General features: G+C 44.4%; 1 protein-coding gene across 6 annotated transcripts in view; it reads right to left on the bottom strand.

The window, feature by feature from the left end:
• Positions 1 to 12438, bottom strand: part of Kctd19 (potassium channel tetramerization domain containing 19) — a 29991-nt gene that overhangs the window by 12117 nt on the left and 5436 nt on the right. For 4 of the 6 annotated variants that reach the window (XM_029481022.2, XM_029481021.2, XM_029481024.2 and 1 more), the window contains exons 3-5: positions 8315 to 8449; positions 1529 to 1679; positions 468 to 659 (exon numbers count right to left, since the gene is read on the bottom strand). In XM_029481022.2, coding sequence (XP_029336882.1) covers positions 468 to 659; positions 1529 to 1679; positions 8315 to 8449 — 478 coding nt within the window. The remainder of the gene's footprint in view (positions 1 to 467; positions 660 to 1528; positions 1680 to 8314; positions 8450 to 12438) is intronic. The other 2 variants (XM_021170030.2, XM_021170033.3) reach the window with 1 other exon arrangement.

Raw genomic sequence — 12438 nt, 5'->3', positions numbered from 1 at the left:
CAGAGTTCAACTCAGTCCCCTACCTTTACCATCATCTCCAGGATCCTTACCACTGCCGTAGGGTGTTTCAGTGTCCCTGAATGGCTAGGCCATCACAAAAGAAATAGGAGCTAAAATATCTCAGAGCTGGGCTGTGCATGGTGCCATACACCTTTAATCCCAGCATTCAAGAGGCAGAGGCATGTGGCTCTCTGTGTGTTTGAGGCCAGTCTGTTCTATTATAGCAAGTTCAAGGACAGCCAGGACTACATAGAGAGATCATGTTTCAAAAACAAAACAAAGCCAAAAAAGCCCTGAGTTCAGTGAGAGCCCCATGCTGGGCTCTGCTTGCCTCCTGAAGGTCATCGTGATCCTACAGCCTCTGCTCAGAGAAAGCCCTCAGGCCGTAAGCCACAAATGGACCCTTGCTAGGTGAGGGTACGGGCGTGTGGGATGAGTAGGTGGCCACCGCTGGACAGGACAATCACCAATGAAGCGGAACTCGCTGCATTCGCACTCGATCAGGGCCACCGTTTCAGCCAGCCACAGCAGATTGTCTTCAGTCACTAGGCTTGGGTACTTGGCCACCAAGTCGAGGGGTAAGAAGCAGTAATGCACTTCTTCTTCTGTGTCCAACAGCGGTGTGTCCATGAGTCCCAAAGGGGCCTTATCGTGAAGACCTGTAATACAGAAGGTGCCATCACCTCCCCAAGGCATTGCGACGTTCCCATTGACCCAGGGGACCACTCAGGGGACAGTCTCTGCCATACCCTTCCTTCCCCCCTTTCTCTTTTCAGATGTATATTTAAGGGTAAGAAGAAGTGTTCTGGAAAGCTAAGTGTGAAAAATCTTTTTTCTGCAGACAGTAAAAGGACACTGAATGATATATCTTGGTTTATGTATCCATAGTCACTATATCCAGTTACTCATGTCTCTTATTTAAGATTTATCTATATGTATGAATATTTTGCCTGTATGTATGTACATTCTCCATGTAGAGGCCAGATAAGGGCATCCGATTCTCTGGAACTGGAATTACTGACAGTTAGGAGCTACCACGTGGGTTCTGGGTCCTCAACAAAAGCAGCTAGTGCCCTTAACTGCCGAGTCATCTCTCTAGCCCCTCCATGGTCTTTCTAGTTGATCAAACCAATGACTGTCAACTGCAGATTAAAAACCCATTAATAATCATGAACTCCTGATGTCCCACCATAGAGACTTATGTCCCTATGCTGCAAGAGCCTTAGAAGCCAGAGACCACTGAGCATTTTTGTGTAGTGGCCTGAGGTAAGTTGAAATAATGATGGAGCCAGGAGAGACTGGAAGACATCATATCACCTAAAGGAAGCCTAGATGCAGCAGGATGGAATGGCACAGGGTGCTGAGTCCCAGTAAGCAAGTAGCCATGCAGAGGACAGTACTGGGTCAAAAGAGAAGAGGAAAAGAGAGAGGCAGCGCCCAGAAGTAGTTCAGACGGAGGTTAACGTCTGTTCGGGGGAGGAGAGTCGAAGCTGGTGACTTCAGGGTGTGGGCCTGCCCGTGGAGGTACCTGTGAAGGCGGGGCTTTTTATTGGAAAATCCGAGGGCTTGCTGATACACTTCCATGTGCGCCAGTAGTTCAGGGATGCTCTCTCAGCCACAGGAATGTCGGCAGGCCGCACACGGAGGTGGTGTTTCCCTTCCTTCAGATTATCTAGGGTCTGTTCCACAAAGAAGAGTGTCGCCTTCAACATCAAAACCTCATAACCAACTTTTGTTTGTTTTGTTTTAACACTGAATACTCAGAAAAAAAATAGCATGTGACTTGCTTTAGGACAGTATTTTAAAATAAACGGAATCAATCCCAAAATGTAAAGTGGCAAGGTAATAATTAAAATTCCCAATGATTTTTTTCTTCTGAGTTTGAAGCATTTTTTTCTTCTAATTTTATATCAAATAACAGGATATTTTCCTTGGAAAAAAATCTATGGAGTTTTTTGGGTTTTTTTGTTTTTGTTTTTTTTGAAACAGGGCCTGATGCTGCACAGGCTGATTTCAGACTCATAGACTAGCTTCAGGGTTTAGCCCTGGCTGTCCTGAAACACTCTGTAGACCAGGCTGGCCTCAAACTCAGAAATTCGCCTGTCTCTGCCTCCCAAGTGCTGGGATTAAAGGTGTGCACCACCACTGCCCAGCACCCCACTTTTTTATGATTGGTGTGATGTGTTCATTATGTGTATCCATCCCCATTCTGGGAAGTAGTCTAACAGTGAGGTGACCAGTGGTGTGAGGGTCGAGTGGAGCACACCAACTGAGCTCGGCTGGATCCCAGGGCAGAGGGTGGGTGAGGGGCGATCTTTATCCCACCCTTACCCAAGGACACATTTCCTTCTCCAGGCCTGCAGAGAACAGAGAACAAATTATACTATGAAACCAAAATGTTCGACCTCACTCTAGAAGATAGTGTTTCCCTCATAAACTGTTGGACACAACGGGGCAAGCAGTCCTTTATAGGTCATACATGTGATCAGTTTTCCCCTCTAAGAACCTTGTTGTGGGGGCTGCAGAGATGGCTCAGTGGTTAAGAGCAGTGGCTGCTCTTCCGGAGGTCCTGAGTTTAATTCCCAGCAACCACTTGGTAGCTCACAACCATCCGCAATGGGATCTGTGGCTAGCCCACCTAGGGTGGAGTCTTCCGACCTAGGTAAAGTCTATTGTGTGCCACATCTGCAGCTTCCAGCAAGAAGCTACCTGCTGAGCAATGAGCTTGCTTTCTTGATCTTGACAAAAGCAATGAGATCCTGTCAAAGTGGGGGAGGGTCTCCCCCCTTTAAATTCAAGGCCCCACAATTAAAAATTGAGCCTTGATCAGAAAAAACAAAAACAAAAACAAAATAGAACCTTGTTGTGATCAGAAAGCCTCCAATTCAAAAAAACAAACACACAGAAAACAAAAAATCCCCCAAACCAACAACAAAACCAAAACCCACCGCCGCCACCACCACCAAACTGCTTCTAGTTATTAGCTACCCAGGTGGGAAGAAGCCCTTGGGAGTTTGCTCTTGGGATCCCAAGTAATAAGAAGAGCCCTCTTGTGGCGATAGATAGGAACTGGCCCTCTCAGAGCTGTTTAAGGACTCACAAGGAGGCAGTCCAGCCAGAGTGGGACAATCATCCCCGTTATGGGTGACTAGAGGGCCTTAGGGAGGACTGAGCAATGTCAGGGTTATGGGGAGTATTTCCCTGGAGCACCACAGCGAAGAAGACTGCATGTGTGGAATATTGGGAGCCTTAAGACAGACTTGCTGTGCTTTGCTAGGTTCCTACTTAGGCTCAAAAGAGTTCTTGGCTTGGGGAAAAGAAAGATGTGGAAGGACTGTGGAGATGGCTCATTAACACACTTGCTGCACAAGCACTGGAGCCTCTCTAGAGGCGATGTTAAAGGTACAACGGCACATATCTGTAATCTCAGTGCCCAGAAGGTAGGTAGACACAGGCAGGTCGACCCCTGGAGCTTGCTAGCCATCAAATCCAACTGAGCTGTCAAGCTCCCTGCACACTCCAAAGAGAACAACGGAAAATGACAACTGGACATTGATCTGTGGCATCCATTGGCAATGCACACACATGTGCACACATAACCACTCATGCAAACACACAAAACACACATATGGACATGGAAGCCAATAGTTTGTATATTATAAGGCAAGGTCTAGCATCAGTTACAAATGTATGGATCCCACGGGACCCTGGGCTCATTTTCACATCATTGAAAAGAACGTAGCTTTCTGTTCCCTCTTGGTTAAGTACGGACACAGCTTTAGTTTCTGTGTCAAACTGTCAGCTCTTCAGAGGAGACGCATCAGTCAGAGCAAAGAGTTGTCCTCGGGCAAAGAAGATGTACAGTGAGGTGCCAGGATGGTGACTAGGTGGTCAGAACAGAGTGTACATTGCAAATGGGAAAGCAATAAATCAAGATGAAGGATGACAACTTGACAGCATTTGTGCTGAGAAGTGGGACAAAGGAAGGAAGATGGTAACTGTCCAGGAAGGACAGAATAGGGCAAGGTGGGTTAGAAGTATACACATTCAGCCACATACCTCTGCCTTGAACATTGTTTGAGGTTGAAGGAAAGAAGTGGTGGACTGAGAACAGTAAACAAGAGGCCAGAGCAGAGGACCATTCTTGCTGCCTAAGGCATTTTGATGGTTCTGCTGGCTAATAAAAGTCCTTCAAAGATCTGTTAGTTAAGGTTTTGTGTCAACTTGACATGTGCTAGAGTCATTTGGGAGAAGGAACCTCCCCCCACTAGACTGGTCTATGGGCAAACCTGTAGGGCATTTTCTTGATTGATGATTGATATGGGAGGGCCCAGGTCACTGTGGATGGTACCAACCCTGTGTAGGTGGTCCTGAGTTGTATTAGAAGCAAACTGAAAGGTGTGGTGGTGCATACTTTTAATCCTAGCAGTTGGGAAGTAGAAGCAGGTAGATGTCCGAGTTCAAGGCCAGCTTGCCTACAGAGTGAGTTCCAGGATAGTCAGGGTTACACAGAGAAACTCTCAAAATAATAAAAACATGTGTATATCTGTGTACCATGTACATACTTGGTTACCACAGGGGCCAGAAAACATCACTGGATACCAGCACCCAAACCCACATCTTTAGAACAACCAGTGTTCTTAACTATTGAGCCATCTCTGCAGCCCAGAGAATCCAACCTCTTAACTACTGTTATCTGAACATTTCTCTCTATAGGCTTCTGAGTTAAGAGTCAGGCCTGTTCACTTCATTGTCACACAACATCTCCAAACCCCAGGTCTGTTTGGAGGTATTGTTTGTTATGGGGTTTATTGAAGTGACAACTTCTAGTTTCTTTGGAAAGTTAGTCATGTCAAATGATAGTTTGCTGGGGCACACAGGTGAAAGGATGTCTTGTTAAAGCAGACACAGGAAAGACTGTTTTCCTGAAGCAGACACAGGTGAAAAGATGTTTTGATATAGCTAACACAAGAAAGGACGCTTGATGAAGGAGTATATGAACCCATAGATAGTAGGAGATGAGCACTAAGCTTTGGTTTGGTTTGCTCTGCCTCGATGTTCTCCACTAACTACATGCATGTATTAGTTCACCTTACATAGCACTGTTGAGCTCAGCTTGTTTTAACGCCACCATTGAGAGAAACTTGTCCAAGAACTGCTCTCGAGGTCCCTGTGGCAGCTGCTGCTTCCATGGCCTTGCCTCAGGCCAGCTGGCAAGCCGGGTGGTTTCTTCAGGATTGAACTACAGCTGCTGGTTCATGCTTGGTGTTTGCCTGCCTAGAGGACTGGACTGAAGCTGTTGGTTTGTGCCTGGTGTGTCTGCCTGTCGAAAGGACTGGACTGGTTGGGCAAGGGTGGCGCACACCTTTAATCCCAGCACTCGGGAGTCAGAGGCAGGTGGATTTCTGAGTTCGAGGCCAGCCTGGTCTATAGAGTGAGTTCCAGGACAGCTAGGGCTACACAGAGAAACCCTGCCTTGGAAAAAAACAACAAACAAACAAAAGGAATGGATTGTAGCTGCCAGTTCTGTGTGCCGTCTGCCTGCCTAGAGGACTGCTCTGCAGCTGCTGAGTTGTGTTCGGTGTTTGCCATGGGACTGAGCTGGGGCCAAAGAAGATCCAGCTCACCCCCAACGAACCATTGCTGATCAGCTCCACTTCCCCCGCATCCTAATAAGTTTTTCTCCCATAACCTCTGCTGGGTGGTGGGCTAGAGAAGAGACTGAACCCTTATTAAAAGTAGGTTGCAAAAAATGTATGCATATAGTATATAATCTAGTAGGTCTGTCCAACTAGCTTGAGAGGAAATATGCTAATGAAGGACAGGATGAGCCGTTTTCTAGAAATGAAACCTCTGCGTTCTGGGGTTTCTATTAAACTGTGGGCAGCCCGATTTTCTCCAAGAAAGGAAACAACCAAACTTTAAAAGGAGAAGAAGTTGGGCAAATCAGATCTACAAAGATTGTAGTCCCCAGCCAGTGAGGACATGCTATGTGCTAACCAAAGGCGTCAAGCTTGCACCTAGGCCCAGGAGCTTCAACAAGGTTGTTTCCTGGACTCCTTCAGTGGGCCCTTGCTCTGATAGCTAGAAACAAAACCTCTGCTCACAGGAAGCATTAGGATGCTCTGAGAGACCGCAGGAGCACTCTGCAACTCCCTTACCTTTTTACTTATTTATGCCCTGTCAGCTCTCTTCTGATAGTATAACCTCCCTGAGACCCCAAGGACTTTGCTTGTTTTGTTCTCTGCTAGAAATGGGTCACTGCATTTTCTGTTGAAAGAATGCATGAATAACAAATGCTCCAGGGAGCCTACTTCTGGGGCGTGGGGGCAGGTTCTGGCTTTCCTGACTCTAGTGGTCACAGTGTATATGGCTGGTTTTCTATAGGCGACTTCAGGACTACTTTCATATTCAGGGCCACTTGGATATTACTTTTTGGAACTTTACTCTTCCTATGTCATGACATGGCAAGTTATTTCAGAGGGGTCTTTTCTTTCCACAAAGTCTTGCTATGTAGCTCAGGGTGTCCTTGAACTTGTTCTTTTCTAGCCTCAGCCTCCCAAGTTCTGGAATTACAGGCATGCTCCACTGTGCCTGGAAAATGGGAAATACAGTGAACTTACAAGGCTAACTGCTACTCTAAGGACAATTGATGTTGCTTTGGGCCTAGATGGTAGTAAAGGCAAGTCAGAAGTAATGGAAATCTGACTGTGCGGGGCATGCGTGCTACTAAAAGATGCCTGACAAGGCACCCTGCTGGCAGAGCAGTTGGGCTGAACAGGATTTTCAAGGAGTAATGGGTTTTGGAGATACTGTGTGTGCTTCTGGACACACTACTGGGAGGAGCATCATGGTAAAGGAGCTTAGGGAGCCCGGCAAACCCCTGACTGCTGTGTAAAGATGCTGATGCTAAAAGGAGCAAGGCTATTAAACCAAAAGGATGTGCAACAAAAGAAGGTGCAGCTCTCAATATTTCAAACTTGTCTCTTTCTCTCTCTACTGCTGGTTCTGCTGCTGGTGAGTCCAGTCTTTCTCTCCCAGCAGATGGTAGCTAAACACTTCTAGATCTCAAATACTTTGAAAATCATTGGAAATGCAGACATGAAAGGAATAGAAACCAGAAAAGGAGAAAGACATTAAAAAAAATGATCCCAACAGAATTAGTACTAATATAAGAATAGAGCAACAATAACTTTGTCTGGAAATGTCAGGCTAGGCTGTGGACTATATTTATAACAAAATTCAAAAGGGGAATATTCTAAGACAAAATATAAATGAGTGCAGGAGGCATAGAAAGTAGGCATAGGGGATACTTAGGGGTATGATTGAAATACATACATACATACATACATATATATATATATATGCACACACATATGCAATATGAGCAGGATAAACAGTATATGGGGACCCTTGAAGCCATTGTTCACAAGCCACATTGTTGGAATAATTATGTTCTTTTCCAACATTACAAAGTAATCTGTCTCACATCATAATAGGAAATGTGAAACCGCCACTGGCCTATTTTACTAAAGGCATCATTTGTGTGATCAGCATAAAAACTCCCTGGCTCCCTTGAACACAAAGAATGTAGACATATTTGGATTCCTTACTGGGAGCAGATTGCTGACAAATGGAGCAATTTATGGCCCAAAGTTCCCAGAAGGAGATGAAATAGGAAAAGTTGAGCCACGGTGTAGTTTAGTGGTAGAATGTGTGTTAGCATGAGAGAGGCCCTATGTTTAAGTCTCAGTGGGGTTCAGGAGGTATGTAACAGTGAACCAATAGTCTGCATAGAACCTTAAACTCTTGTGAGTGACCCTGAAGGGAAACCGCACATTCCCCAGTGGCTGCTGTGACTCCTGATCAGTCTGATGGCTGGTGGAAGGCTCCAAGTAGGTTATGTTTAAGAGGGCTTCTCAAATTCCTCATGAAGTTTTCGGAAGCCTTGTGATGCTGATGTATGGATGGCAATGACTTCTTTATATCTCTCCTATGAATAATATATGACACTCCAAAACCTTCAGGTTCAAAGATTTACTTATCAGCTTGATGACTTCTGTATTATAATTCTGGTCCCAACTGCGGCCATGAATTCCAGATCTGTCTATTCAGTGACTCCTCAACTCTCCAGTTGGATGTTACTGACCAGTCACTGTTTCTTCAGCTTGGCATGTGATCTTCAGCCTTGTCTTGTGATCCCTGCCCCTAAAGATTCACGTCTCTCAAAATTCACCATTTACCTGGTTGCTCAGGGTAGAAACATTCTTTCACGTCCTGCATCCAATTCATTAGCAAACTCATCAAGACTTACCCAGGATTTAAATTGTTCCTGTGACCACTTAAGACCAAACCATTCTTTTCTTTCATCTGGATGAGTGGCTCTCAAGCTGTGAGTCACAACCCCTTGGTGTATGCTGGGGGAGTTGAACCCTTTCACAGGGGTTGCCTAAGGTCATCGGAAAACACAGATATTTACAACTCATAACAAAAATTACAGTTATTGAGTAGCAACAAAAAACATTTTATGATCGGGGGCTCACCACAAGGGTCAGAGCATGAGGAAGGTTGAGAATCACTGATCTGGAGGCTGCTGGAGCTTCCCGGCTGATCTTCCTGCATTTTCCTTTGCCCCACTTGAATCTAGGCCAGCAGTAAACACATTTTCCCCCCTGTGAGAGGCCAGATACTAAATATTTTAGGCTTTGATAGCCATATGGTCTCTGTCAATTCAAATACTCAGCTCTTTTTGTAGTTCAAAAAAGCCATAGGCAAAATAAAAACAGAGAAGCATGGCTGTATGTTCTCTCCTACTCCCCTCTTTCCCCCACACCCACGGCCTCGCAGCTGTATTTAAATGAAACTTTACCAATAACACTGAAATTTGACCATTTTTTCAATCACACCCTGGAGTGGACTGGATTTGGTCCATGACCTAGATGGGGTTTGTAGACTCTGATAATACTGTCAAGCCAGTAGCTACTGTTTTTTTTTCCTTGAAACTTTGTTTTAAAGATCTATTTACTTATTATTTTTAGATGTATATGTATGTTCCTGCATGAGTTTGTGTGTATCATGAGTATGCAGGAGCCAGTAGAGGCCAGAAGAGTGTCCGATGCCTTGTACATTGTAGGCAAGCAATCTAATACTAAGCTACAGCCCTAGCTTCACCCCCAACCCCAATACAGTCTTGCTAAAGTACTTAAGTTTGGTCTTGAACTTGAGATCATCCTGCTCAGGTTTCCAAATCGTTAGGACCAGCTAAAGCACACCAGCTTAAATGATGCTCCATTGGGTTTTAGAATATTTGCTCAGCATCCACTGTCTACTCTGGGTACCAGAGAGAAGCCGAGAAGCCTTGCACTCTGGATTACCATTGTCTATTGTTATCCAGCCCATTCTCCATTCTCTCTAACCCATCTCTCTCTCTCTCTCATCTCTATGAATTTCTCTAATTCTCTCAATTTCTAGAGGAGAAGGTGTTTATTTTAGTTCGTAGTACCAAGTTTCAGTACATCACTGTGGGGAAGTCACGATGCCAAGAGCTCAAGAGAGCTGGGCACATGGGACCCATAATCAAGAAGCAAAGAGGAGGCCAGGCAGTGGTGGCGCATGCCTTCAGTCTCAGAGCTCCAGAGGCAGTGGTGGCTCGGACAGCTAGGGCTACACAAAGAAACCCTGCCTTGAAAAACAAAAGCAAAACAAACAGGAGTGAAGTAATGTATGCATTCTTCTTTTTTATTCTCTTGAGGTTTCATTTTGTGGCCAAGACTACCCTTGAATTCACAACCATTTTTCTTCTGGCTTACCTTCCGAGTGCTGGGGTTTCAAGCACAAGCTACTATCTCAAGAAACTGCATAAAGCAATTATAAAATGTATGGCCCCTTTATGTAGGTAGAATCAGGGTTGGGGATATGGCTCAATCGTACAGCACTTACCTAACATCCACAAAAACCTGTGTTTAACCCCAAGTATTGAAGAATAGGGAGTTGTATAGCTTCCCACCTCATTTCTTTATCTCTAGAATCTGGTATGGGGTTGGTTGTTGATACACAGTGTTCTGATTAGAACTAGAGACTTCAAGTGTACCTTTTCTTTTTTTTAAAGATTTATTTATTTAGTTAGTTAGTTTATATATATGAGTACACTGTAGCTGTCTTCAGATACACCAGAAGAGGGCATCAGATCTTATTACAGATGGTTGTGAGCCACCATGTGATTGCTGGGAATTGAACTCAGGACCTCTGAAAGAGCAGTCAGTGCTCTTAACCACCAAGCCATCTCTCCAGCTCTCAAGTGCATCTTTTAGAGGTGAAGGTCCAGGTTAGGTTTGTAGAAAGGCAGGTAAATGGAGTGGGGCTGGGATTAGGAGCATTTGTGGAGGGAGTAGCGTACATCACAGGAGCTAAGGCACTGTCTTCCAGAAGCTTCAGTCTTATCCTGCTTGTTGGCTCATTCTATGCCTCTTCTTCTCTCCTTTGTCCTCTTAAAACTCTTACTTATTCACTTACTTAGTTACTTACTTACTTATTTGGGATAGGGTCTTGCTATGTAGCGAAGGCTGGCCTTGAACTTATCCCAGCCTCCCAGGTCCTGGGATTATAGGTGTGTGCCACCATATCCAGCTTTCCACACTGCCTTTCAACAAAGCTGTTACAGACCATCCTGAACAATATGTGCCACCTTCTGACCGAATAAGACAACCCATTAGCAGGCGCCCAGCTCTGTTTTTATTGATAAGTACTAATTATGAAGAGCTCTGTAGCAAGGAGTATTAATAATTTGGAACAGTTCAGATATGTGCTATCCAATATGGCAGTCATTGTGACTGTATGCCAGTATTCTCAATTTGAGATGTGCTAAGTGTTAAAAAAAATCAGATATTAAAAACTTGGTATAAAAGAAAAGTATCTCAAGTGTAAATTTTTGAAAATATTGGGTTAAATAAAATATATCATCAAAATTTGATTTCACTCATTTCTTTACACTTTTTAAAGTTTGGCCACTACAAAATTTAAATAATGCCTATGAAACTAGGTGTTATTGCATGTACCTGTGGTCCCTCTGTGACTCTGGAGGCTGAGGCCGGGGGAATCAGTGGAATCCTGGAGTGCAGGACCAGCTGAGACAGCACAGGGAGACCCACATCTCTTAATTTACATGTGATTACATATGTCATCCACATACATGGCTCACATTATGTTTTATTATACTAATCTTTGTTGTCCCTAAAGTGCATGGGAATAAAACTAGAGCCCAGAGTGCTCTCATTAAGTCATAGTTAAATGCTTGCAGTGGGCCTGCTTGCGAAGGGTCTTTAGACGAAGAGTTGGCAAAATTCATTTTCTCCAAGCGCCACCGTTTGCTCTTTTAAGGCAAACCCTAGTAGTTGGCTAGGCCTTCACAGCGAGGAAAGTGGGGGAAATTGCGGTTGGCTTGCTTGAGGCGGCTGTTGGTTCCCAGCTGTATTTACTCTCTGCTTCAATGAATAAATACCACTTAGGCTGGGCCAGCCCAAATGTTGATTTCTTCGAAAACACCATTTCCAACGCCTCAGCACTTGTTTCGCAGGCTGTGTTAGGGAGGCAGAGCCTCATAATTCTTCAAACTCCGCAACTCACACATCTTGGAATCTTGGAATCAGACCAACCCATTGGTTTCTGTGTTGTTGCCTCCTCCTTTGAAGTTGATTCTCGGGAATATTTGGTTTGGTTTGGGTTTAGGAAGTGAGGACTGCAAAGAGCTTCAAGGGCTTAGTAAACTGTACGAGAAGCTCCTGCTCTTCTCAATGATCCTGTAAAACATTGCCTGGATCTCTCTGATTGTCTGCAATGAACATGTTACTCCCTCTCCACACAAAAAAGATGGTCTGGCATAGAGCCACGAGCAAACCTAACCCACCAAGGCATTTAAATGGCTTTGAAGCCACTTGCAAGCAATTCTCATACCTTATCCTAAAGACGATGACAAGATTTAGATTCAAGGGGGAAGCCAAAAACTTCAGAGAGCTACAACTTGCACTGCACTATGCTAGGGTTCTTGGATTCCTAAATATATAATAACTGCAGAGAAAACATTGAATTATTTAGCAAGGATCATCCTTAAGCACATATATTATAAAATAAATGGTCTCTTTCCTCCTGACCCAGAAACCAACACAATCTAAGTCAATTTTCTTCCAAGAGGTACTGGGGAGGTGTACTTAGTGGTCTACAGAGATGCACCGTAGTCGATGGACTAGCTCTTATGAAAATGGAATAAACAACACCTCATCAAGACAGTGGGATTGATATCAAACATGCCCAGGTTTCCTTCCCAGTCATAATATTTAGTTTTTCCAAGTTAAAAAAAAAAAGTCATTGTTCAAAAACTACCAAATCACAGGGCAACGGTGGTGCACACCTTTAATCCCAGCACTTGGGAGGCAGAGGCAGGCA

This window comes from Mus caroli, unplaced genomic scaffold (assembly GCF_978045245.1).
Source record: "Mus caroli unplaced genomic scaffold, Mus_caroli_1 scaffold_10, whole genome shotgun sequence".
NCBI lineage: Eukaryota > Metazoa > Chordata > Mammalia > Rodentia > Muridae > Mus > Mus caroli.
Note: the sequence above shows the minus strand (reverse complement) of the source record. Positions and strands in the feature narration are given on the sequence as shown.